General features: G+C 56.4%; 1 protein-coding gene across 1 annotated transcript in view; it reads left to right on the top strand.

Annotated features, from left to right (window-relative positions):
* Nucleotides 1-14,485: 14,485 nt before the first annotated feature.
* Nucleotides 14,486-26,767, top strand: part of LETM1 (leucine zipper and EF-hand containing transmembrane protein 1) — a 39,410-nt gene continuing 27,128 nt past the window's right edge. The window contains exons 1-2 of the mRNA XM_037829557.1: nucleotides 14,486-14,585; nucleotides 19,568-19,628. Of these exons, the coding sequence (XP_037685485.1) occupies nucleotides 14,507-14,585; nucleotides 19,568-19,628 (140 nt within the window). The 5' untranslated portion in view covers nucleotides 14,486-14,506. The remainder of the gene's footprint in view (nucleotides 14,586-19,567; nucleotides 19,629-26,767) is intronic.

Raw genomic sequence — 26,767 nt, 5'->3', positions numbered from 1 at the left:
GCGCGGGCGGGCGGGCGGGGAGGCGGGGGAGGGGCGGCGGCGCGGCGGAGGCGCGAAGCGCGGCCAGGCCCAGGCTCCGCGCCCCGCCCCCCGCCGCGCCTTCGGAGCCGCGGGAAAAGCGCGCGCCGCTGATTGGCTTGCCGCGCCGGCGCGCTGCCTGCGGACCGGGCTTTTCAAATCCTCGCCGCGCGGGGCCGGGACCCCGCGAGCCGCCTCCGAGCGGCGCCCGAGCGCGCGCCCCGCGCCGCCTCCTCAGCCGCGCGCGCGCCGGCCGGCGGCAAAATCAAAAAACCCGGCGGCCGGAGCGTGCGGGGGGCGCGCGGACGTCACGGCTCGCGCGCCCAATCCGCGCCCGGAGCCGGCCCCGCGCGGTCGCCGCCGACCCGTGGCGCGCGGCCGTGGAGCGGTGACGTAGCGCGCGGCGCCGGGCCTCGCCAACGGTCCCGCACGAGACCGCTCCTTGTCCGCCCGCCGCGCGCCCGGGGGGAAGGAGAAGGCGGGAGGTCGGGGTCCCGCCGCCCGCGCGCGGAGCTCTGGGCGCTGGACAGAGCTGCTCAGGCGCCGGGTCCCCCGAATGCCTGCGCTCCCGGGACCGGAGTTACAGACTCGGCTAGGTCGTCGGACCCCAGCATGAGAGCCCGGGGACTTCCTGCGAGGCGGGCATGGCCTGCAGCCAGGGTCCCCGGGTACCCGGTGATCACCGGCAGCCCCCTCCTTGAAACGGCCGGGGGACGTGCGCTGCAGGGAGGCCAGGGCGGGGGAACGGCTGCACCAGAGAAGAGGGCCGGGGTCCCCGTGTGTGGTCCAGCTTCCCAAAGATGACGCTGGCTGGGTCGGCGGTGGGCCGTGTGGAGGACCCAGCCGTGCACCACCCGTGTCCCCTTTCTGGGATCCGCTGCCGGCGGGGTCTCCCTGGGCCGCAGAGAGCCACCCCACCCCAGTTCACATCCTTCTCGGCGCCCACCTTGGTGACTTAGGGCCCCGTCATCCGCCGATTGGCCAAGGCCCGGTGGGGCCTGCCCGCAGTCCTGCCCCTCCTCCCCCCTCCTGCCTCCATCCCCTGCCTCTCACAAGTAGAGTCCCCGGTGAACATCTGGACCTCAAACTCCGTCTCAGCATCTGCTTCCAAAGAACCAAACCTAGGACAGCTGTGGGGGGCTGGGCTGCAGTCAGGGACCCCAGGGAGGGGTGCAGTTGTCCTTGGGACTCGAGGCAAGGGTGAGGGTTGAGGTTCATGACTTCCCAAGTCGTCAGGCTCCTGAGGGGCTGCCCAGAGCGTGTCAGGGCAGCACCCTCAGCAAGGGGCCCAGACTTTGGCACCAGGCCAATCCCTACACACAGCACGGTGGGGGTCTGGCAAGACTCTTGGCCTAAGCCACCCCAACATTGCTGTGAGGACTCAGTGTCCACAATGATGGAAACAAAGCCAGCCCAGGAGCCTGGCACCCTGGTACCCACGTGCCTATACCCAGGCAGGCCGGGCAGGTCCAGCTCCCACCGAGGTCCTAAGTCCCGATGCTACCGAAGCAGCAGAAGGGGCCGAGGGCTCCGGTGCAGCCTGCAGCCTCCAGACAAGCCTGTGCGTCCCTAGTCCCCGTCCTGGGCCTCACACCTTCAGGGCCTGCCCTGCCAGCTATACAGTCCCCCAAGACGACCAGGTCACCCACAAGCACAACAGGCACCCAGCCATGCCCAGGGGTTGGGGCCGGTGCTGTGGCCCGGGAATTTGGCCATCCCCTCACTCCAGCCCTGGCCCAGGCTGCTCCCAAAGCTTTTGAGTTGCCCCAGAACTTTTTTTGCTCACAGTCAGTGCTCCTTCTGGTCTGAAAGGGACAGAAAAGAGTCCCCTCGGTCCAGGCAGTGTCCGTGGAGAGCTGGCAGGATGGGGGCCTGAGTTCTCAGGACCAGGCACGGCTTTCAGCTGCAAGCGTCTTCAGCTTTCTGCTAGGGCAGGGCCTGGCCCCAGGTCCCAGCTGGAAGGGATTGCAGAATCGTTTTCATCCACAAAACGTGTGGTGAGGCCCTGCTGCACCCTGCGCCCTGTGCCGCAACCAAAACGCACCCTGCCCCATGGTACACTCGCCCAAGATCACCCTCAGGCCACAGGGAGCCCGGCTGGGCGGGGGGTGCTTTCGGCCAAATCTCCCCCGCTGTGGGGGTGGAAAGAGGACCCTCTCTAGGGCACGAGTCCGCACGCTGCCTGCCTCCCCGGCACCTCGCCAACCCCTGCAGTTCATCGAACTTTACTTATTTGGAGTTAGGGCTCCTTTTTTAAATTGAAAAACAAAAAAAGGCCTGCATTTAGAATAGTGCAATCGACATGTAAATTTATTCAAAACACCATTCAAGTGCGTGCTTGGATTCTTTTGAGGGAAGTTGTTTGGCTGGCTGGTCCTTTCCCAGCCCAGCCCTGCACCCAGCGAAGCTGCTGCCCAAGGAAGGACATGTCCGATGACCGGGCCTCCCTCCACCAGTGTGCACCGTGGGCAGGAAGAAAGAGGCCTGCAAAAGACTTCTGAGACAGTTGGCAGGTGTGTTCCTGGGAGAAGAGGCCCATCTGCAGGTGCTTTCATCGAGTGCACCTAGGCATCCATGGGGGGGGAGGGCTGTCCCTCAGGGCCCACAGGGCTGCTGCTGTTCCTCAGGATGGCTGTTTTGGCACAAACCCAGCTTGGAAGTTCTGAGGGCCTGGGCAGCACCCTGACCCTCCCAACTGGGGAGCCCCAGACAAACAGCCAGGCACCCAGGGGCAGCAGCAGGGACAGACCCCATTTCAGTCCCCTTATCTTATCACTTGTCTGAATGAAAACTCCATACTCAAAGGGGGGCGATTACGGATTAAAAGTCGACATAAAGTAGCAGCCACAGTGAAGAGGCCCCTTCCTGAGTGCAGGGGCAGCTCCCCGTTCTGCTGCCTCTGTCCCCTTGGCCTCTCTGTCTCGGCCCCACCTGCTGCCTCCCCCGAGCTCTCAGGCCCAGGCCGAGTGGGGCACGGCGCTGGGAGCAGGGTACACCCAGCCTGCCTGCCGGCCAAGGGCACCTGCCTCTGGCTGCCTGGCACGCTGACTGCCGGCCCTGAGCCCTCTGGGTGCTCTGTGAGCCCCTGCTGGAGCCCCTCTGCTCCTCAGAGCCCCCACCCGACCCCCTGTAAGAGCTGCTGCTGACGGCCAGGCCCAGGCCCCTTCCCCAAAGGAGCCCCTCAGCCCCAGCCTGGCCTCCCCATCCCCCACCAGGGCTGGGGTCCCCCAGGGGCCAGGCTCATTGCTGTTTCCATGGGGATGCGTGCCCTCTGACCCCAGCCTTTCTCCATCCCTGGCCAAATAAAGAGGGCTTCCAAGTGGAAATCAGCAGTCTCCAGCCACCCCTCTTCCCAGGCCCCCAGTGGCCCCCAGCTCCAAGGAGTAGGGGGAAGAGAGGCCCCTCCCCTCAGCCCCAGGACTAGGGGCCCCAGAAGAGCAGAGCCCAAGCCGGACTGCGAGGCGGTGGGGACCAGCCCCAACGAGGCCAGAGGGGCCTCCCATCCCCCTGCCCTTGCCGGCAGCCCCTTCCCAGCCCTGACCACTCTGCTCTCCCAGCTCCTACAGACGCCAGAAACCCACCTTTCCCAAGGCCCGGTTCTGCCCCCAGCCCCTACTCAGCCCAAGTACCTCCAGTCCACAGGGCACTCCCCCGGAACAGCTGCTGTGGACCCCAGGAGTCACAGGGCAGCTCTGGGAGGTCCTTGAAGACAGGTGGGCAACCCCTCTGCTGAGATGGGGTCCCACTGGGCAGGGGAAATGAACAGGAGGCTTGAGACCTGGCTGAGAAGCCACCCCAGCTGGGAGGCCCAAGCCACAGGCCTCACCCCTCTATTCCCCCTCCTTGCTCAGTTCCACTGCCTCAGACGGACCCAGAGTCTCAGCAGTCACCTCCGGGAGCAAGCCGCAGCCTGTGGGCAGGCACAGCAGCTCCTGAATGGCTGCTGCCCCGAGAGATTCCACTGAGACTGACCCCAGACCCACGCCACCGAGACCACCCTGGATCCCACCTCCCAAATCTTGTTCTGCCCCAGCCCCTCCATCCTCAGCACTGCCATGGGGTGGCCTCGTCGCTGGTCTCCCTGCTCGGTCCCTCCCCTCCAGCCCATTCTCTGCACCCAGACAGGGACATTCTTCTAAACCACAAAACAGATCATGTCATCTACCTGCCTGAAATCCTGCTGTGGCTCCCCAGTGCCCCCCACACAAAGCCTGCTCAACAGCCAGCCCCACGTGGTCTGCCAGGGACATGGAGGGTGTCCATGTCTACTTCTCCAACCTGCCCTCTCCCCCAAGCACCAGGTCTGTGAAACGACTCCCCTGGAGGGCCACAGGCACCCATTCCCCTCAGGTACCAGCCTCCCCTCCCCCTGCCAGGTCTCGGTTGAGATCCTCCTTTCTCAGAAGCCTTCCTTTGCCCCCCTCCCAGGCTGGGCTGGGTCCCCTGTTCGTGCTGCTTGGGCCCTGTCACTGAAGTCTGGGTGGTAATCGCTATTTGGAGGGCTGGTGGGAGCTGGGCTTGGAAGCCCGGCGCTCCCCCTTCTAGCTGTGCGTCCTTGAGTGGGTTGTTGGCACTGTGTAAAGTGGCCACAGCCAGCTTCCTGGGGGCGCTGCGAGTATGAAGGAGTGACGGTGGTTAGAGCCCCGGCCAGCCCGGCCCGGAGGGCCTCCCCCACCAGGGGCCTGCAGATGGCGGGCGAGTACGCAGCCATTCCAAGAGCACTCGCCCGGGGAGGGGCCGGCGCGCGCCCGAGGATAGAGGCCCGCAGAGGATAGGCACCTGCCCCGGGCCGCCCGCTGGCTCCGCCCCGCCCATGTGGCCCCGCCCGCGGCCCCGCCTTCCGCAGCCCTGGTCCTTCCAAGGGTGGGTGGGGAACCCCTAGACCCTCGGCGCTCGCCCCTCAAGGACCACCCGAAGCCGGGCTCGCGGCCTGGGCTGAAGAAACACTGTGCTTGCTAAGGTAGCGCTCGCTTTCGTAATAACTGAAACCCGGAACAGCGGAGGCGGTACTGAAAGTCCTTGCCGCGCCCCGTGCCTGCAGCCAGATGTGAGCGCTGGGGCGGCCTGGGACCAGGGACGGCCTCGGCCAGCCCGAGCTGGGGGCTGATCCGGGGCCGCAGAAGCCGCCCCACGTTCGGAGCCTGCTCCCGAGGCCAGAAGGAGTTTTTTTTAATAGTTTTTTTTTTTTAATTGGAATAATTTTAAATTTGCAGAAAAGTTGCAAGGATAATCGAGTTCCCAATTACCCCGTTGTTAACACCTGACGTTGACGTGGTGCATTTGCCAGACCGAGAAACCAACAATGGTACGCTGCCGTGGACTCAGTCAGGGCTCCCCAGTTTTCCCCGGGAATCTCGCGGCGTCGGCTCCCAGCTGTGACGGAGACCCTGGCCCCAGACCCGCCCCCTCACTGGAAACAGCCCACAAAACACAAGCAGCTGTTCCTAGGGGGTGGAAAACCGGAGGCCCAGGACTGTGATCCCAAGGCTCTCTCGTGGAGGTTCCCAGCTCAGGGACATGGAGCCAAGCTGGGCGCAGTGGCCCACTGACTCCCGGAGGTGTCCAGTGCCCGGGCACCAGGAGGAAGGGAAACAGGAGGGGTGGAGGTGCTCAGGCATCAGGCAGGACCACCTGGACTCACGGGAGCGTCTGCCCAGCACCAACCTCACTGCTAGGGGTCGGGCAGTGCCGGCAGCCACAGGACATCCAGCTGTCTGGGCATGTCTCCCAAACCTCATGTGCATCCCTGGTGCCCGGCAGAGACACCGCACCCTAGGGCACTAGTTGTCCATTTGGTGGTTCAGCTTGGTGGTTCAAGGTGTCCACTTGGTGGTTCAAGACAACAGCTGACAGCGTCTCATCCAGCCTCTGTGGGCCAGGACCTCGGGAGGGGGCTGGAGATTGAAGGTGACTGGGTGGGTAGTTGTTCAGCTGGTCACATCTGTTCATGAAGCCTCAAGACAAATGCTGGCTCGGGCGCTCAGGTGAGTGGGCACACCCATGTTCCAGGAGGGAGAGGACACGGAGGCCTCGCACTGCGGGGCCCTCCCAGCCTGGCCCCACCTGCTTCTTCCTTTGGCCGGTTCTGATCACATCTTTTTGCTCCACTAAAGCTGTCTTCATGAGAGTAGCATTTTCCTGGGTTCTGAGTTGTTCTAGCGAGTTATTGAACTTGAGGGTGGTCACAGGGACCCCCAAATTTGTAGCCCTGGGGGTTCCTGAACTTGTGGCTGGTGAACAAACTGGCAGTCTCATGGGGACTGCCCCCTCTGGCTTTGTCGTCTGGCATAAACACCTTCACGGTATCAGCTCTCCCTCTGCCTCCCTCTTCCATTTTAGGGACCTTGTGATTACTTTGGGTCCATGAAGTACTCTAGGGTACTCTCCCATTTCAAGATCCTTACTTGAACTCACATCTACAAAATCCCTTTGCCATGTTAACATCACATATTCATCAGTTCTGGGAATTAGACATAACATTATGGGGGGCCATTATTCTGCCTACCACATGAGCAAATAGTGGTCTTTTCAATAAATGGTGCTGGATTGATATTGTACCCATAGGGGAAAAAGATAATCTTTAACCCCTGTATTGGTTTGAAGCTGTTATATACCCCAGAAAAGACCCTGTTCTTTTTTTTTTTTATCTTCATTTTATTGAGATATATTCACATACCACGCAGTCATACAAAACAAATCGTACTTTCGATTGTTCACAGTACCATTACATAGTTGTACATTCATCACCAAAATCAATCCCTGACACCTTCATTAGCACACACACAAAAATAACAAGAATAATAATTAGAGTGAAAAAGAGCAATTGAAGTAAAAAAGAACACTGGGTACCTTTGTCTGTTTGTTTGTTTCCTTCCCCTATTTTTCTACTCATCCATCCATAAACTAGACAAAGTGGAGTGTGGTCCTTATGGCTTTCCCAATCCCATTGTCACCCCTCATAAGCTACATTTTTATACAACTGTCTTCGAGATTCATGGGTTCTGGGTTGTAGTTTGATAGTTACAGGTATCCACCACCAGCTACCCAATTCTTTAGAACCTAAAAAGGGTTGTCTAAAGTGTGCGTAAGAGTGCCCACCAGAGTGACCTCTCGGCTCCTTTTGGAATCTCTCTGCCACTGAAGCTTATTTCATTTCCTTTCACATCCCCCTTTTGGTCAAGAAGATGTTCTCCGTCCCATGATGCCAGGTCTGCATTCCTCCCCGGGAGTCATATTCCACGTTGCCAGGGAGATTCACTCCCCTGGGTGTCTGATCCCACGTAGGGGGGAGGGCAGTGATTTCACCTTTCAAGTTGGCTTAGCCAGAGAGAGAGGGCCACATCTGAGCAACAAAGAGGCATTCGGGAGGAGGCTCTTAGGCACAACCATAGGGAGGCCTAGCCTCTCCTTTGCAGCAACCGTCTTCCCAAGGGTAAAACCTATGGTAGAGGGCTCAACCCATCAAACCACCAGTCCCCTATGTCTGTGGTCATGTTAGCAACCATCAAGGTGGGGTAGGCCAATACCCCTGCATTCTCCACAGGCTCCTCAAGGGGGCTCTACATCTTTTTTTCCTTGTTTTTCTTTTTTTTTTTTTTTAACTTTCCCTTTTTTTTTTTAATCTTCATTTTATTGAGATATATTCACATACCACGCAGTCATACAAAACAAATCGTACTTTCGATTGTTTACAGTACCATTACATAGTGCTACATTCATCACCCAAATTAATCCCTGACACCTTCATTAGCACACACACAAAAATAACAAGAATAATAATTAGAGTGAAAAAGAGCAATTGAAGTAAAAAAGAACACTGGGTACCTTTGTCTGTTTGTTTCCTTCCCCTATTTTTCTACTCATCCATCCATAAACTAGACAAAGTGGAGTGTGGTCCTTATGGCTTTCCCAATCCCATTGTCACCCCTCATAAGCTACATTTTTATACAACTGTCTTCGAGATTCATGGGTTCTGGGTTGTAGTTTGATAGTTTCAGGTAAGACCCTGTTCTTTTAATCCATTCCTGTGGGTACAGACCCATTGTGGGTGGGACCTTTGGTTACATTGTTTCAGTTGAGATGTGACCCGCCTCCTTAATAAGAGGATAAAAACCTGCAGAAGCTCAGAGATGAAATTAAGAGAAGCCCACAGAAAAAGCCCCAGAGAAGCTAAGAGAGGACCCACAGAGAACAAAGGGGAAGCCACTGAAGCCAGAAGCTGAAAGCAACAAAACTCTAGAGAGAAGGACCAGCAGACGCTGGCCATGCGCCTTCCCACATGACAGAGGAGCCCCGGATGCCGGCAGCCTGTCTCCAGAGTGCAGGTATCTTCCTGTTGATGCCTTGGGTTGGACATTTTCATGATGTAAGAACTGTAAATTTGTGAACTAATAAACTCATTGTAAAAGCCAACCTATTTCGGGTATATTGCATTTTAGCAGCTCTAGCAAACCAAAGAAACCCCTGCCTCACATGTAGAAAAGAAAACCAAAAACTGTTACAAATTTTCATAAGCCTAAATGTGAAAGGTAAAGCAATAAATCTTTTAGAACAAAACATAGAATAGCCTCATGACCCTGGGTAAGCCAAAATTTCTTAAACAAATCACAAAAAGCACACACAAAAAATTGGAGACAATTAATAAATTGGGTTTTGTTAAAATCAAGAACTTGTATTCATCAAAAGACATCATTAATCAACTGTTGATTGTACACCATGGATGATTTTATGGCATGTGAATATATATGTCAATAAAACTGAATTAAAAAAAAAAAAACACCGCTAACATGAGTTTGTTCAGGCTGGGGTGAAATCCCGATACACCCCAGAGTGATATGGGCACAAAGTAAAAGTGTATCTGCAGGCCCCCTGAGGAACTGGGGAGAAATGCAGAAATTTTGGGCTTCCCCACCTGGGTTATTGATGATTTTCTTGCAAACATTGAGGACTGCCAATTCAGTGGGCCGAGCACCTAATCTGGGGGCTTTCCCTTGTGAGGCTTGTTGCTGCAAAGGAGAGGCTGAGCCCACTTATAATTGTGCCTAGGAGTCCCCCGCACCCAGAGACCACCTTTGTTGTTCGATGTGGCCCCCTCTCTCTCTAAGCCCACTCGGCAGGTGAGCTCCCTGCCCTCCCCCCTACATGGGATGTGACTCCCAGGGGTGTGAATCCCCCTGGCAACGCAGAAGTGACTCCTGGGGATGAGCCTGGACCCAGCACTGTGGGATTGAGAAAATCTTCTTGACCAAAAGGGGGAAGAGAGATGAAGCAAAGTAGGGTTCCAGTGGTTGAGAGATTTCACATGGAGTCGAGAGGTCACTCTGGAGGGTATTATACGCTACACAGATATCACCTTTTAGTCTTCAGTGGGTTGGAATGGCTAGAGGGAAACACCTGAAGCCGTCGAACTGCAACCCAGTGACCTCGATTCCTGAAGACGCTTGTATAACTATGGAGACTGCACAGTGTGACTGTGTGATTGTGAAAACCTTGTGGCTCAGACTCCCTTTATCCAGTATATGGACAGATGAGTGGGAAAATGGGGATAATCAGATGAAGAATAGGGTGGGATGGAGGGGATGGGAAGGTTTAGGTGTTCTTTTTTGCTTTTATTCTTATTTTGGAGTAAGGAAAAGTTTCAAAAATTGATTCTGGTGATGAACGCACAAATGTATGATGGTGCTGTGAATAATCGATTGTACGCTGTGGATGACTGTAGGGTGTGTGAATGTATCTCAATTAAACTGTTTTAAAAAAGATAAATGGAACAATGGGGGAGGAGGGGAATGGGATGCCTTGGATGTTCTTTTTTATTTTAATCTTTATTTCATTTTTTTGGAGTAATGAAAATGTTCAAAGATTGTGGAAATGAATGCACAACTATATGATGATACTGTGAACTGATTGTACACTTTGGAGGATTGTACGTTATATGACTATATCTCAATAAAATTGCATTTAAAAAATCACAGTCCTCACAAAGCCAGGCCCTAGCAGGTGCGTGTGCTGTACCAGGCAGGGCAAGCTGCCAGCACTGCTTTGGAAAACTGCATCCTATCTGCTTTAGGGCCCAACAACTATGGCATTGAGAAACCAACTGGGGCATGTTCACTTCCTGCCGTGGAATATTACACAGAAAGGCAAAATGGCAAATTACTGCTACCCCTGGCAACGCTCATGAATTTCACAGACATGACGCTGAGAAGAAGCCAGGCACAAAAGTATGCATGGTTTGGTTCCATTTACATAAAGTGAAAAAAACAGGCAGAAGTGGTTTGGGGCAGTAGAAGTCAGAGTGGAGGTTCTCTTTGAGAAGGGGTGATGGCGGGGAGGGGGCCTGGGGCTGGCTGCGTCCTCCTCGAGGGGAGCAGGGCTGCCCAGGGGTGAGACTTCCATGGCCGGTGAGGACACGGGCTGCATGTGTGTCACACTGGACCCGACAGCATGGCTTCTGGGACTGTGCCCTGGACTCCTGAGGGTTCATTCAGCTCTCACACAGCCCCCAAAGTCAGAACTGTCTCCACTCGGGCGTAAAATGGGCCCAGAGGTGGACATCCCCGGCCCCTCACACCAGCCACAGTGCCCAGCAGGCAGCAGGAAGCAGGACAGGCAGACAGGCCCCCTCTCCCCTTAAAACCCTTGGCCCAGAATCCCACACCCAGCGGCCGGGGCAGGTGGGGATGGAGCGTTTGAGCTGAGGTGCCCAGTAAAACCAGGGTTCTGTTACAGACTTTGTGGTGGGGAGCCAGCAGGCCCCCCAAGACCGATGTCTCAGGTTCTCCAGATCCAGATGCATGCCCCCACCCCATGTCCCAGTCCGGGGCGCCCCTCAGCTGTGCGGCAGGTTGTACCAAGGGGGCAAGTGGGGGGCTGAGGGCTGGCCGTGCTCCCCTCGCTGCCGGGAAGGAAGCCTCTCCCTGCCGTGCTCCCAGGGTCAGCAGGGTGGCCATCAGCCCCTGCCCCAAGGCCCTTGCCCCCAACCTGGTCTCTGGCCTGCCTCTGGGACTCCCCGCCCAGGCCTTGCCTCTGGCACTGGGGGCGAGCCCTCTGCCTCCCAGTGGGCACATCCCCGTCTTGTCAGCTGCTCACTCTGGTACCCACGGGCCGAGGATCCTGCCAGTCCCTATCCCCCACTGCCTGCTCCTGCCCAGTTTACTTTCCAGTCAGGCCTTGCACGCACCCTCCACCCCAGCCTCACTCTCTTCCTTCATTGTCCTTCAAGGCAAAACCCCAAAACCCCAACACAGGCCCAGACCCGCCCTGCACCCCAGGGAGCCATGGCTGGAGTGAGACCCAGGTGCTTCCAGGGCCCCCGGTGCCCTGCTCCCTACCCACTCCTGGGCTACTAAATTCTCTAATCTGCTCGCTTCTGTCCTCACGCGGGACTACGTAAGGCAGAGGGTGGGGAGGAGCACCAAAAAACAGAGAAGAGGAAGAAAAAGATTAAAAGACGATCCTGCTGCACTGAGCCCGTGCCCCAGGAAGCAGGTGCCTCCAGCACAGACGGGTGGCCAGTAGTGAGTCCCGAGTTTCGCTTGTTTCTTTCTTTCTTTTTTTAATTCAGTTTTATTGAGATATATTCACATACCATAGAATCATCCACAGTGTACAATCAATGGTTCACAGCACCATCATATAGTTGTGTCTTCATCACAATTATTGAACATTTTCATTACACCAAAAAAAAAGAATAAAAATAAAACTAAAAAAGAGCACCTGAAACATCCCACCCCCCCCCATTAGTCATTTGCTTTTTGTCCCCATTTTTCTACTCATCTGTCCATACACTGGATAAAGGGAGTGTCGGTCACAAGAATCTTGTATTTACACAGTCACACCTTAAGAGCTATACAATCATCTTCAAGAATCAAGGCTACTGCGTTGCAGTTCCACAGTTTCAGGTACTTCCTTCTAGCTATTCCAATACACTAAAAACTAAAAAGGGATGTTTATAAAACGAATAAGAATAACCTCCAGAATGACCTCTGGGCTCCATTAGAAATCTCTCAGTCACCAAAAACTTTATTTGTTTCATTCTCTTTCCCCTTTCAGTCAAGAAGATGTTCTCAATCCCTATGATTCAGGTCCAGGCTCATCCCTAGGAGTCATGTCCCACATTTTCAGGGAGATTTACAACCCCTGGGAGTCATGTCCCATGTAGGGGGAAGGGCACTGAGTTTACCTGCAGAGTTGGCTTAGAGAGAGAGGCCACATCTGAGCAACAAAAGAGGTTCCCTGGGGGTGACTCTTAGGCACCAATTATAGTAGACTTAGCCTTTCCTTTGCAGTAGTAACATCACTTGTTTCTTTATACTTATCTTTTATACCTTGGAATGGTCAAACTGTACACTTGTTTTTTATTGGTGTGTTTAAATTTTATGGATTTTTTTAGTTATTTAGATAACCAGAAAAATCAATGAAGCTGATTTCATTGTAAAAAATGAATTCTCGGTAGCCCCTCCCTGTCGGGGCTGCGTGAAGCCCCTCTATAGCTACCCGTTATGGCACCTGCTGCCCACCCGACCCAGCAGGAGCTCCTGGTCCCTAAGGGCAGGTGAGCAGAGTGTGGCTACGTTGTTCTCAAACCCGGCACCTCCCCACCCAGTTTGTCCAGTGCTTCAAACTGCCACGTCTGGCGAGGGGACCCCAGAGGATCATAGGGGGTGGGCTTTGACCTCTCCCTCCACAGGGCCCCTCCCTCCTGCCCCTCAGTGGCTTGGGGCAGGGCCACTCTGAGCTCTCTGGACAACGTCCACCACTAGGCCTAACTTTGGTCTATAAAGGCTAGTCCGTGCGGGCTCTGGGCTCAAGCCTCCTGGGGTGTAGAAAGGGAGCAAGGCTCTCTGGGCCACAGATCCCAGAGGTCTCTGGTGAAAGTGTGCTCAGGTCACGCTACATTTAGGGCTTGAGGCCATCGCTTCCGAGTTTGGAGACAGCCATTTCCACCAAAATGCCCTGCATTAGCCGGGGTTTCCTCCCCGCTGGGGTGGGAGTCTAGGTCCATCCTGGGTCACTGCACCTGGCAGGTTCCCTTCATGGAGGTCCAGGCTAGTTCCTTCGAGCACTGGCCCATGCCTTTGGACCAGGAGCACCACAGCTGTGCACCCCATGGGGCAGATATGCGTTGAGCCTGCACTCAGTCCTGCGCTGGGCTGAGGGGGGTTGCTGCAGTTAGCAGGACAGACCCAGAGGGGTCAGGGCAAGAAGAAGGAGGAAAGCCTCCCAGGCAGAGGGCCAGAGGGGACAGGGCCCCAGGGGAGAAACGCTGGGGGGGTGGGAACCTGTGTGGCGAATGCCTGGGTTGGGGTGCAGCCTGTGAGCAGACCTGGCCGGGACAGACTTCCAGTAGCTAAGGCTGGGGCTTGGGGTTCCACTGGGCCCCACATTCTTCTAGCCTGCATCCCCTGGGTCATCTTATTTGAATCCCCCCACGATCCCTGCGTATGTGATCCCCATCTAAGGAAGGGGAAGGTGGCGCGTGGGGGTCACAGGCTGCCAAGAGGCAACCGGGTTCTCCTCGCTCTGGAGTGGGCAGCGCTGGCGCCAGGCTGGAAGGAGGGCGGCTTCTGGGAGCCGCGACGGAGCGGCCAGTGGCTGCCGAGGCGGCCGTGCCCCTCCCGGAAGGCCCGAATTCGGCCTCGGCCTCGCCACCCCAGCATGCGCCCCCCGCCACAGCCCTGGCCGGGAGCCTCTGCCCTGCCCACCGGGCTGAGGACCGGGGCTCCGGCCTCCACCCGGACCTTTCCCCAGAGCTTCCCAGGAGCGTCGGCTAAGTGTCGGCCTAGGGCTCGGTTCTTGCGAAGTTCCGGGTCCGCTACAGCCGCCAGGACGAGGAATGGGCGGCCGCCTGCGCAGGCGCCGACCGCTCCCTCCGCGCGCCATTGGCCCCTGCTGCGGAACCACAAGACCCAGGATGCAGCGCCGCCCAGCCTCCCCAGCCCTCCGCCGGCCCAGGACGCCCCGGTGCACGCTGGGAGCTGTAATTCGGAGCGGCCTGGGCGAGGACGCCCCGGTTGCATCCCGGGGCCTGTGGTTCTACGGCACACGCAGGCCAGCCGCCGCGGGGCACGCCGGGAGCTGTAATTTCGAGGCCGGCCTGGGCCCGGCCGCCCGGATGGGCGCGGGGCCCGGCTGTCAGACGGGGGGCGCGGCTCTTCTTCCGGGCGCCCGCTGCAACGCCGGGAGCTGTAGTCCTCAGGCGGGGCGGCCCGGCCTCAGCGGGAGGCGGGCGGGCGCCGGAGGCCCAATGGGAGCGGGCCTCTGGCCGCCCCGCCCCGTGCCCGCCGGACGTCTGTGCCCGGGCCAGTGGCCGCAGGCCGGCGCCGGGTCTTGAGCTGAGCGCCCGCCGTCCGCCGCCAACCGCCACCGCGCGGGCCCAGCCCGCCCGCCCGTCCCGCCCGCCCGAGGCTACGGACGGCGAGGAGCCGCGGAGGAGGCGGGAGGGGGGCGGAGGAGGAGCAGGCGAGCGGGGGTCGCCGGCGCCGGGCACATGGCGTCCATTTTGCTGAGGAGCCTGCGCGGCGCGGGGGCTCACCTGCCTCCCGCCGCCCGCGCCGCCGTCCCGCGGGGTAAGCGGCGCTGGACGGGGGCTGGGGGCGCGGCGACCCCCACTCCCGGCTGCCGGCGCCCCGCGACGCGCCCAGGGCGGTGACAAGGAGCGGGGCGGGGTCCCCGGCAGGGCGGATCGAGGCGCGCGCTCTGCGGCAGGGGGACCGGACCGGGGTCCGGGGGTCGGGGCCGCCTCCCCGCGGCTCGAGCTGCCGTGGTCCCTGTCGAGCCGGGTGGGCCTTGGGGAGCCCCCGCCGCCCTTGGCGCCCGTGGTCCCGTTGCGCGCTGTGCGCCTGGCGTGGGGAGGTGGCGCTGTCACCCTGTCCTCCCGTGCGGTGACCTCAGACGACCGGCCCGCGCTGCTGAGGAAAGTTTGAGAGACGAGCAGCTGACGGGCAGCCCAGCGCGCCCTCCGCGGCGTCCACGCGTGGGGACAGTCCTGCTTTGGCCGGGCCGGGGGTCCTGAGACGCAGCTCCCGTGACAGGGCGCGCGCTGGCGGGCAGGACCTGCGGAGTCGCAGGAGAGGTGCGGTGGGAGCCCGATGAGGTCGATGCTGACGCCCCCACGAGTCATTACGGTCCGCGGGGCCGGTGCTGTGCGGAAGAGGACCCAGGCCCAGAGGCGGCCGGTCCTGGCGAGCCTGGGGCCGCGAGGGTGCGCATCCGGTCACCCCGCGGCTCTGCGCGGGCTGTGAACCCCTGGGTGGGCCGATTGCCAGATGAGCGCCTCCCGGGAGCTCAGCAGGGAGACCTGGAGGAGGCCCTCAAACCTGGGGTCCACATCACACTCACGCCTGGGGCGCCTGGGGGTTAAGGTGTGAACCGGGTGTAAAAGGCAGGTGCTAGCTCTTGCTTGCGCATGCTCTCTCTCTCTCTCTCTCTCTCTCAAAACTCACTTTAAAATAAATTTTGAACTCATAAGAAGTCGCAAAAATAATACAAAACCAATCTAGACAACTCCAACATTCTCTACCCAGAAACCCAGATATCCAGATTTACCGCCTTTATCATTTTACCTTTTTTCTAAACGTTTGGGAATAGGTTGCACACATTGCTCACTGATCACTGAATGCTTCATGTGTGTTTCCTGAGAATGAGGATTTCGCTTCTTAAGCACAGTCAGGAAGCTGTAGGAAATTTAACACTGATGTAAAGCTCACAGCCTGGTTCCATTTTTGGCAGTTATCTCTGGCTTTTTTGTTTTTTGTTTTTGAATTACATTGAATTTTACGGGCTGATTTGGAGAGAACCAGGATTTTCATGTTATGTGTTTCATTTGGGTTGACTTACAGAGTGCTTGCATTAGGTCTTCAGAGGTTCTTTTAGGTTTTTTTTAGGGAGACTGTTCTATTACCTGCACACTACGACACCTGTAACCCTCGTCTGCCTCGGCTGCCGTGTCATGGGGCTAAGGAGGGCGGGGACCATGTTGAGCAGCAGTGTGGCCCTCGGCCACTTCCTGACTTCGCTGGTGAATGCCCATGGTTATCCGGTTTTAAAGTATTCAACCTTTCTGAGTTTTTCCCTATTTTGTAAGATTGGTGTCAGGATAATACCTGCCCTGTACGCTGACAGGCTTAGGATAATATGAAGTTGTTTACCGGTTAATGAATCCGCCACAAGAAGCCCAGTTCCTGTCGTTGTCACTGAACACTGAATACTTCCATGTATGTTTCCTAAGAAAAGGTGTTACTTCTGTGGCCCGTTAAGCTGCAGCTGGGACTGGGGCTGGAGTGGCGAGAAAGGTAGCAGTAGCCCATGTCTGGTTCCACTGTTACGGCATTGTCTCTCCTGTCTTGGAAGTGTTAAGGGTGATGCTCTAAGGACTTTTGCCAACTCACATTTCTGCAGCAGGTTTATGGTTTAGGATTTGCCTGATCTTTTTGGGGTGTGGTTTCATCATCCCAGGAACAGCAGATTCTTTCTCTGGTTGTCCCCTGCCCTGTTGCAGAGGCCTGATGGCTGGCGGTTATCCAGCTGCTCTGTGGTGGGACCGAGAGGGAGGTCAGGGCCCAGAGCCGGGCTGTGCCGTGCTTGCCCCAGGGTTCTCCCTGTGGGGTGCAGGCTGGACTTGAGGGGAGCAGACAGGAACCCCACCCCAGCTGTGTGTGCAGAGGCCTTTCTCTGGGGTGGGGCCTTGGTTCTTGTCAGGTCCTCAGAGGATTCAAGTGCTCAGACCCCAGGGTGCCCTGAGCCCTGTCTGGCAGCCTTGTGTGGAGGCCCCCTGCGGGCAGCAGGGCCTGTGCCACAACAGGCTCTTGGATCTGCGTCCTGCTCTCTCCGCTTCCCCTGCCGAGTCTCAGTTTCCTCACCTGGTAAAGCAGAGACAGAGTGGCTGCCTCGTGGTTATAGTGGGGGCGATGAGAGCAGGTGGCATGTGGGAGGGCACCCAGCACAGCTCCTGGCATCCCTGCCTCACCTGCCTTGCCCAGCATGGCCTTTGGGGTGCAGCTGGGCCAGGGGTTGACAGCTGGAAGGCTGCAGTGGCTTCAGTGAGGTAAGGTGGGGGGAGGCAGGGCCGGCCATGGGGGCGTGTGTGCTGGGGGCTGGAGGGCAGCTGGGGAGGTTGGGCAGGGCGGTGGGTGGTGGGCGCAGCTGGAGGACCTGGACCCAGGTGGCCGGGAGTGGCTTTGGAACAGTTTCTTGCAGGAGAATCAGGGCCCTGGTTTGGGTTGCCGCGGCCCCCAGCTTCCCCTCCCCTTGGGCCTTACCTCAGCACTACCTGGGTTACAACACTTGAGCCGACCTTGAAAACATTCTTAAGCAAAGTGCCACTCTCCTTCGGGCCTGCCTCAGTCAGTGCCCATCAGGAAACTCAGCTGCCCTTGTCCCCGGTTTCTGCCCGAGTGGCAGCAACCTCTTGAAAACCTTTGGGAAGTTCCAGGGAGGGGCATGTCTTCCGGTCATCCTTGGAGGGGTGGCCTGGGGAGGGGGGGGCACAACCCCAGGAAGGCTGGCCCTGCTGGGGGAGGGGGGGCGCATTCATGCCCGTGGAGCCGCTCCGCAGGGACTCGGGGCCCGCAGCCGGTGATAACAGCCTTGCTGAGCTGGAGCGGGACTCCCCACTCCCCGGGGCCTCACCCTCGGTGCCCCCTCTCTGGGCTCCTGGTCTGTGTCTATTACTGTAATACCGCTAATCATGAGGTCAGCGCTTTCAGTGAGTTCTGTGAGCCACACCAGCGGGTTACCGGACTTTAGGGGGTGGGAACCCCTCAACCTGTAGCCAGTTGGTCGGAAGCACGGGCAGCCTGGGCCCCGAGTCCTCCGAGGGCTGCCCTGAACCGGAGGGGCCGGCCTTGCCGAGCGGCACGTGCCGTCAGGTGTGTGCAGGACTGTGCGGGGCAGTCAGCCTCAGCAGGCCCTGCCGTGGGGGGACTTGGTTTCCGCCCAGGACCCCTCCAGGTCCCACAGGGCCACGGGGCACCACAACCTGGTGGCTGCTGGGCGGTGGCGGTTTCTCAGCCTTGCCTTGGCTGCCTGGAGCACTGGACAGGTGGAGGGCACCTCTGCTGGGGTTTGTCAGGTGTTTTTCTCACCGGTGGGCTGGGAGCCAGAGCAGCAGTCGTCTCGGGGGGCTGTTACCACAGGCCCTGTCCTGGGGAGCTGACCCTGCCCGGCTGGCCGGGTGGTGCTGGTCAGGGGCCCCCTCCGCCCCATCCTGGCCCAGCCCTGCCGCTCTGCACCACACGCTTTGGGAGGGAGCTGTGTGCCACCCCCACCTGCCCAGCCGGCCGGGGGTCAGCAGCAGGACTGACTGGGCCCGCACAGGCCTGGTTGTGGGCGGGTGGGGGCAGGTGGGGCACTGTCAGGCATTGGGGACCAGTGAGGTCTCCAGGTGGGGGTGTCTCAGGCCGGGCGGGGAGGGCCTTCCGGAAGGAGGGGTGGCCCGCAGGAGGGCCCTGCGATGGGAGCTCAGTGTGGGGCAGCACCTGGGCTGGGAGCACTGGGGCCTGAGGCCTGTCAGGTCATGTTGGCGGGGAGCAGCAGGGAGCACATGGGGCAGCAAGTGGACAGAGCCCCTTGGAGGGGAGCAGTTGCTACCTCCACCTGGGCTCAGGGAGGGGCGGTTTTGCTTCCTCGGCTTTGGGCTGGGCGGTGTGGCATCCATGTGCCTGCTGGTGGGACTGTGGTAGAGGAGGGGCCACCGAGCCCGGCCCTTGGGGAGGGCAGGGGGCACAGTCAGGGCCCTGGGAAGAGGCCCTGCCTCAGATGGCTGCCGAGGGAAGGAGGAGATCCGGGCCCTTGGGCCCTTGGCCAGAACAGGAGGGTGTGGCGTGTTCCCTGCGTGTGTTTTTAAATGTTGAGGCACAGGTAACCTTTGGTACAGAGAGCTGGGCGTGGAGGACCCAGTGCTCCCAGCGTCACCAGCATCTGCACCGAACCTTTGACTGAGGCTCCTCCCCACAGGCGGGGGCTGCCGGGACCCCTGGTGGGTCTGTGGTCTGCACAGAGCCCCACGCCGACGTCCCAATGCCCCCCGCATGTGGTCTGATCAGAGGGGTCCTCGAATGTGGCGCACACACAAACCCACCTTTGAGCGTTAGGAGTATGGGCTGACCACAAAAAACACCAAAATCCCGGAACCACTGTGTGCGCCTCCCCATTTCCTTCCTTGTCCAAGAAAAGGCTGACTTTGGGATTGTCTTCCGGCCGCTGTCGTGCCCTTGCCCTCAGGTGGCATTTGGGTGGGGCACTGCCCTGGGGGTCTGTCTGGTGTTGGAAGCCTTGGGCACCCCCACCCAGCGGGAGCCCAGCAGCCCGGCCTCCGGTGGCCTCGGCTCACGGCGTGGTCTCCTCCTGGGGCTGGCCTGGGGCTCCTTTCCCTGGAGCCACCCCGGACACTCCGTTTCCTGACAGGAGCCGGCTCCTCACTCGGCGGCACTCTGACACCTCCTGGCACTCGGAACGGGCTCGGGAAGCTGGAGGGGGCCACAGAGAGAGCAGGGGCCACGTGGTGGGGTTGGCCGGGTGACACTGACTGACTTCTCTGTTTTCCTTGTAGGTGGCCTGGGGCTCGGCGCTTGTCTCAGCTGTCCCAGCAGAGTTGGCTCGGTGAGCCACGTGTAAGTACACACCTGTCCACTTGTAGGTGTCGGAGAGTTATGTCTCACGCTGGGTTTTGAGGGGAAACGGTATTTCCTGCTTCTTTCCATTCTGAAATATGACTGCACCCTACCCAGCCCTGCCCCAAGACCGCTGGCCGCCTGGTGCATGTTATTCTGATTCTTTCTTATTTCTCTAGTATTGTTTGTGTTTTTTGCCTCCGTTTTTATTTTATTTTTAACTTTTTATTTTGAAATCATTTCAAACACAGAAGAGTTGCAAAAATTGTAGAAACCTCATATTCCGGTTTGCTAATGCTGCCGTTATGCAAAACACCAGAAATGGATTGGCTTTTTTTTATTATTATTATTAAATTCAGTTTTATTGAAATACATTCGCACACCATACAATCATCCATGATATACAATCCACTGTCCACAGTATGATAACATAGTTATGCGTTCATCACCACAATCTATCTCCAAACATCTTCCTTACATCAGAAAGAACCAGAACAAGAATAAAAAATAAAAGTGAAAAAAAACACCCAAATCATCCCCCCGTCCCACCCCATTTGTCCTTTAGTTTTTATCCCCATTCCTCCACCCATCCATACACTAGATAAAGGGGGCATGATCCACAAGGTCCTCACAATCACACTGTCACCCCTTGTAATCTACATTATTATACCATTGTCTTCAGGAGTCCAGACTGCTGGGTTGGAGTTTGGTAGTTTCAGGTATTTACTTCTAGCTCTTCCAATACACCAAAGCCCAAGAGGTGCTATCTATATAGTGCACAAGAATGTCCACCAGAGTGACCTCTCGACTCCACCTGGAATCCCCCAGCCACCGAAACTATTTCGTCTCATTTTGCATCCCCCCTTTGGTCAAGAAGATACTCTCAGTCCCATGATGCCGGGTCCACATTCATCCCCGGGAGTCATACTCTGTGTTGCCAGGGAGATTTACACCCCCGGGAGTCGGGCCCCACGCAGGGGGGAGAGCAGCGAGTCCACCCGTCGAGATGGCCCAGTTACAGAGAGAGAGAGGGCCACATCTGAGCAACAAAGAGGCACTCGGGGAGACTCCCAGACACCATTACATACAAGTTTAGACTCTCCTTTGTGGTAATGAGCTTCATAAGGGCAAGTCCCATGCTCGAGGGCTCAGCACATCAAACCGCCAGTCCCAATGTTTGTGACAAGATATGCTAGGGGATCAGCATCTCAAAGTTTAGAGATAGGCCTTACACTTCAGGGATAGAGTTAACTGCTGTAAGAGCTTACAATCTAGGGACTATTGCAATTGTTGTGTCCACGTTAGGCTATGTTCTAAGATTCAATTCTGAGTTTACACATTGTAGTTAGTCCATATTGGTGAGGCATCATCCCTCTCACCATGTTTTCTCCAACACTTTTACTCCTATATATATATTTTCCTACAATTTTATAGAGTTATATTCACACACCATACATTTAATGGATTGGCTTTTGTAAAAGGGGGGTTTATTTGGTTACACAGTTACAGTCTTAAGGCCATAGAGTGTCCAAGGTAACACATCAGCAATCGGGTACCTACACTAGGAGGATGGCCAATGGCGTCCGGAAAACCTCTGTTAGCTGGGAAGGCACGTGGCTGGTGTCTGTTGATCCCAGGTTGTGTTCCAGCTCCCCTCTCAGCTCTTGGGGCATTTTGTCCTCTCTTAGCTTCTCTGGAGCAAGTCTGTTTCCAACGTCCGTCTTCAAAATGTCTTTAAGATGCAGCTCTCTGGGCCCGTGTGGCTCTTTTTAAAGGACTCCGGTGATCCAGCGAAGACCCACCCTGAGTGGGTGGGGCCGCACCTCCATGGAAAGTATCCAGTGAAAGGCTGCACCCGATGTTGATTGAGTCCCATCTCCGTAGAAACACTGAACCAACAGGTTCCAACCTAATCAACGCTAATACGTCTGCCCCACAAGATTGCGCCAGAGAGCATGGCTTTTTCTGGGGGACACAATACATCCAAACTGGCACACCCCATGCAGAGAAGTCCAGCGTACCCCCACCCGACCCCACAGATACACAGAGCCACCGATTTTAGCATTTTGCTACCTTTCCTCCCTCTCTCCCTTCCCTTTCTCTCTCTCTTTTTCATCTTTCTTCTGAACATTTGAGAGCAGGGTGCACACGTCATACTCCTTGAACATGTGATACTTCCATGAACAAGGAAGTATTAAAACCTTGTTCCTGTGAACAAGGATATTCAGTTACATAATCACCTTGAGCACAGGTCTTAAGCTCAAGAGATTTACGTTGCTACGAAGCTGACAGTGTGTTCCGGTGTTCCCTTATGTCCCGATACCGCTGTGCCTGCTTTAAATGCAGCTGTAATTAATCGTAGTCTTCACCTGGGCCTTGTGCCTAATGCCCTAGCCCTTTTCCTGCTTCCACAGTTGCCATTTTAGTGGCTTTTCACGTATTGATGCAGGAAGTATTTGGCCGCGCTGGGCTCCATCAGCGAGCGGCTGCCACCACCCCGGGGCGGAGCCCTTCGTGACGAAGGACCAGCTCCGTGCCTGGGCCCAGGTGCATCTGAGGGCGAGGGGACCTCAGCCTTCCCTAACGTGCCCGCGACTCAGCCGGATGCCAGGTGGTGAGCAGGCGACCACAGCCCATGGTGGAGGGCACTGCCCGCCTCTGTTCCCACTCGGCTGGGACCTCTCTGCGCACTGCGCATTGCTGTCCGCTCGGCCTGCGTCCTCAGTCCTCCCCTGGGCACCAGAGCTGTGCCCACCACCCCAGCGCTCTCGGCAGCATCCCCTGGGCCGAGGGTCTGGGGTGGGGGCCCGTCCCCTCCCCATACAGGGACCCGCAAGCATGCCTGTGTGAGAGACAGTGCCACCCCAGCCAGCTGCCTGACAGCAAGACGGCCGCAGAGAGAGGGACAGAGGGGTGGAGGGACAGACGCCCGCCCCGCCTTCCCAGGTCTTGTCCTGCCCCCCTGCTCCCATAGGCCCTCCTCCCGGAGGCCCCAGTGTCTGGGAGGTTTTCTTGCTTATTTATGGTTGTTAATTTATTGTTTCTTCTTGGCTATAAAACTCTTCTGGGATTGCTACCCGGGACAGATTTAATTCCCAAATAAAAACGGCACAAGTTACACTTGAAAACCCGGCTGTTAATAAAATAAACGGGTCCTCCGCGGGCGCCCACTGAGCAGTGCCCCGGCCCCGCCCTTGCCCAGCGGCCTCCGCGGACTGCCGTGAACACGGCCCAGAGTTCGGCTTCGATGTTTGTTAATCTTTTTTTTTTTTATTGTGGCATATAACATATACATAGAAGTGATTACTTTCCAAGTGCAATTTCATTAGCAAATTTCAAAGCATATTATGGCTTACAGTTCCACAGTTTTCAGTTATTTCCTTATTGTGAAATATAACATACGATTACAAGTTAACAAGTAGCTATATAGCAAATTTCAAAGGTTCCACCTTGTCAATTCTTTCCTTCTAGCTATTCAAGTACCTTAGCAAATAAGAAAAAGGAAATTTATATAGAGATTGAGTATTCATAATCCTTTGTTAAATTCCATCTTGTCTGTTGCTACTCCTTCCTCTAGTTTAATCCCTTCCCTGATCTTCAGGGATGTCTAGGCAGTGACCACCCTAACCTGTTCTTGTTGAAAAGGGGTGTCGACATCATGGGAAAAGGGGACACACCTGGTTGATGTTATTGAAGTGGTTATTGCCTCTGAATTTGAGAGACTTAGCTGGCATAGGAGCTCTCTGGAGGATTTAGGTTTCTGAAGAGTGAACTTAGTGAGTGAAATTTTTTAGATCTCAGGGATCTGGGTATTCTTAGGGTTTTGGGGACTACTGTTGACTTGGGCTTCTCATACTATGGCCATTTGGGATATCTAGCTGAAGCTTGCATAGGAGTAACCTCCAGGACAGCCTCTCGACTCTATTTGAATTCTCTTATTTGGCTTCAATTTTAATCAGGTTTCTCTTCTGATGTGGCACTTTTTTGCAATGAAATATACTTGCTGTAATGGTGTAGGGTTGGCATACAAGCACAGCCCAGCTGTACACGTGCTTTTCTGGACTTCAAGTCGTGCGCTGCCCTGGGTGCTGGCGGAGGGCGAGGAGGCCGCCGTGAAGGACGAGGCCCCGCGGGGCTGGCGCCTGGGGTTTGGGGTGAAGTCTTTCTCGGGGGTCCTGCCCCTCACTCAGTTTGGAGGATGCTATGTGGCACCCACCAACCCCATAAGCCCTGGATTCCATCTGTCCCTGGCACCTGGGCCCTGCTTGACTTCCGCGGGTGTGTCATGGAGGCAGGGGGTGGACGCCCTCCTCCCGCTGTAGGGCCGTCTGCCATCCCCGGGCACTCGGCCGAATGCGCTTTAGCCTCTGGGGCTCTTGTCTGTGTCTTTTCTGGACCTTTCTTTGATAATTCTTTTCTGTTTATTCTTCTAGGTAGACTTGAGTTATTTCAGTTCTAAAAAAATCTTTTGGGAATTGTAACTGGAAGGTCATTAAACCTATAAACCAATTTGAGAGTTTTAAAATAGCACGTAGTCTTTCCAAGTAAGTTGCTTTCATCAGTGAGACCTTTTCTTTCCCTTCGGAAAAAGGCCTGTCGTTTCTCTGGGCCACGTCCTCTGTAAGGCGACTCGGGCTGTTTTCTATTTGGGGTTGTTAATGAGCTGCCATTTTGATGATCTTTTCTGAGTAGTTATTGCTGGTATGTGTGTTCCTAATTTGTATCGATTTTCTTGTGTCTCGCCACTTCACACATCTCATGCCTTTTTATTCATTGTTTAAAATTGAGGTAAAATATATACAACATGAAAATCACTTTAACCATTTTAAATGAACAATTCTGTGACATTTAGTACATTGACAATATTGTGTAACTTTCACCACTATTTATTTCCAGAACATTTGCATCATCCCACACCAAAACTCATACTCATTTAGCAGTAGTTCCCCATTCCCCCTCCCCACACCCCTGGTGACCACTATGCTGCTTTCTGTCTCTATGTGTTTGCTTAGTCCTGGCATTTCATATGAGAGAAATCAAAAAATATGTGGCCTTTTGTGTCTGGCTTATTTCATTCAAAATTACCTACCACAGCATCTGGCTTGGTTTCCCGGCTGTGTGCCAGTTTGGATCTGTTATGTTCCCAGAAAAGCCATGTTCTTTAGGGCAGTCTTGTGGGGACGGACTTATTAATCTTTTTGATTAGAGAGTGACTTTTTGATTAGGTTGTTTCCACGGAGATCGGACCCACCTACCTGTAGGTGAGACATTTTGATTAGATTATTTCCATGGAGATGTGACCCCACCCATTTAAGGTGGATCTTGATTAGTTCATTGGAGTATTTAAGAGAGAAGCTAAGAGCTGACACAGACCTAGATGCTTGCTGACGCTAAGAGATGTTTAGCGATAAAGCTTGGAGATGCAGACAGAAGGATGTGTGGAGATGCTAAGCTGAGAGATGAAGCCCAGAGTTTGCCTCAGAAAGGCTAAGAGAGGACCCCCTACACTTCAAAAGAAACGCCCTGGGAGAACAAGCACGGATGCCCAGGAGCTGAGGTAGAGAAGCTAAGAGAGACAAGCCCAGAGCCCTTTTAGAGAAAGCCATTTTGAAACATAACCCGGCAACAAAGGAGCAGCAGATGCCAGCCACGTGCCTTCCCAGCTGACAGAGGTGTTCTGGACACCCTCGGCCATGTTTCAGTGAAGATACTCTCTTATTGATGCCTTAGTTTGACACTTCTATGGCCTTAGAACTGTGAATTTGTAACCTAATAAATCCTCTTTATAAAAGCCAACCCATTTCTGGTGTTTTGCATAATGGCAGCTCTACCAAACTGGAACAGGTTGCTATGACAAGTTCCATACAGTGGGTTGGTTTGAACAATGGGAATTTGTTGGCTTATAGTTTTGAGTCTGGGGGGCAAATCCAGACGTCAGCCAGGCGTTGCTTTCTCTGAAGACTGTGGCATCTTGGGGCTGGCTGCCGGCGCTCCTGGTCCTGGGCTCTCCCCGCTCGTGGGATGGCCTGTCCTTTCTCTCCTGGCTCCATTGGCGCCCAGCGTCTGCCCTCCAGGTGGCCACGCTGCAGCTAAGATAGTATCCTTGGAGGTCCCCTGTGCAGTGGATTCCTGCCCACTGGAATGGATTAAGCTTAAAAACATGTAGTTTCTAACTTTATTTTACACTCTCATCTGGTCCTCAGTGAAACTGCTCCAGGCCCTGAAGGGCAGGCAGTCGTCACCACCGCCCAACAGCTTATGGCCCCTTTATCACAGCCACAGAGGCCGAGAGGCAGCACCCAAACTGCAACTAGCACTGAAACTGGGGTACAGCCACCCTGAAATCCAGCGAGCTCTGACCCTCCCATGGCGGGAGAACCCGAGCTGATGGAGGCGGTGTCTCTTCGGTGTCTGTTCTGGAGTAGCCACCGAGCGTGAACGCTTGAGGTGTTTGCTGTGGGCTCCTCCCAGGTTGAAGGCTGCACGCCCAGGCGCCCAGAGGGTCCATGTACCGCGCACCCCTCTGCGGACAGGGGCGCCGTTTGCTAAGACCCGAAAACCTGTGACTCCCAAATCGTGTCGGGCCTTGAGGCCCTGGTGAGGCCTTTCCTCCCGGCCGGGAAGCACCTTCTACGGAGTGCGAGCAGCAGGAGGCCTCTGCTCCGGCGCGGGTGCTGGTTCCTGGGCACATCCTCTCGGTCCCGGTGGCCATTCCCACATCGTCCGTCCTTCCTTGCCGGCTGGCCTTGTGGCCCAGGGCACTTGAGGGTCCGGGTCCCTGCTCTGCCTGCTGGTTGTTGAGGTGATGCGGGCCGTGTCTGTCCTGCTCTGTGCCTGACTGGGTTGGCAGGTGTCAGGGGACCCACTGTGCTGTCCCTTGGGGTGGGGCCTGGGCTGCCGAGTAATGCCCCAAGGAGCTGTGGTGGGAGCAGTTCTGGGCTCCATGCCCAGCTCCGGGGCTGCCCCTCCGTGGGCCGTGAGGCCGGGGCGAGGGCTTCGGACCCCCTAAGGGCCTTCCCGTGCCAGGCTGTCTGTCTGTCTTTCCTGTTCTCTGGAAGGCTGAGGCGAGCTGTCCAGGAGGAGGTGGAGGTGGAGCCTGCCTTCTGGAGGAAAGGCCGACTGACAGAAGCAGCCAAGCT

The sequence above is a fragment of the Choloepus didactylus genome, chromosome 3, assembly GCF_015220235.1.
Source record: "Choloepus didactylus isolate mChoDid1 chromosome 3, mChoDid1.pri, whole genome shotgun sequence".
NCBI lineage: Eukaryota > Metazoa > Chordata > Mammalia > Pilosa > Megalonychidae > Choloepus > Choloepus didactylus.
This window is presented reverse-complemented; position numbering and strand designations above follow the sequence as displayed.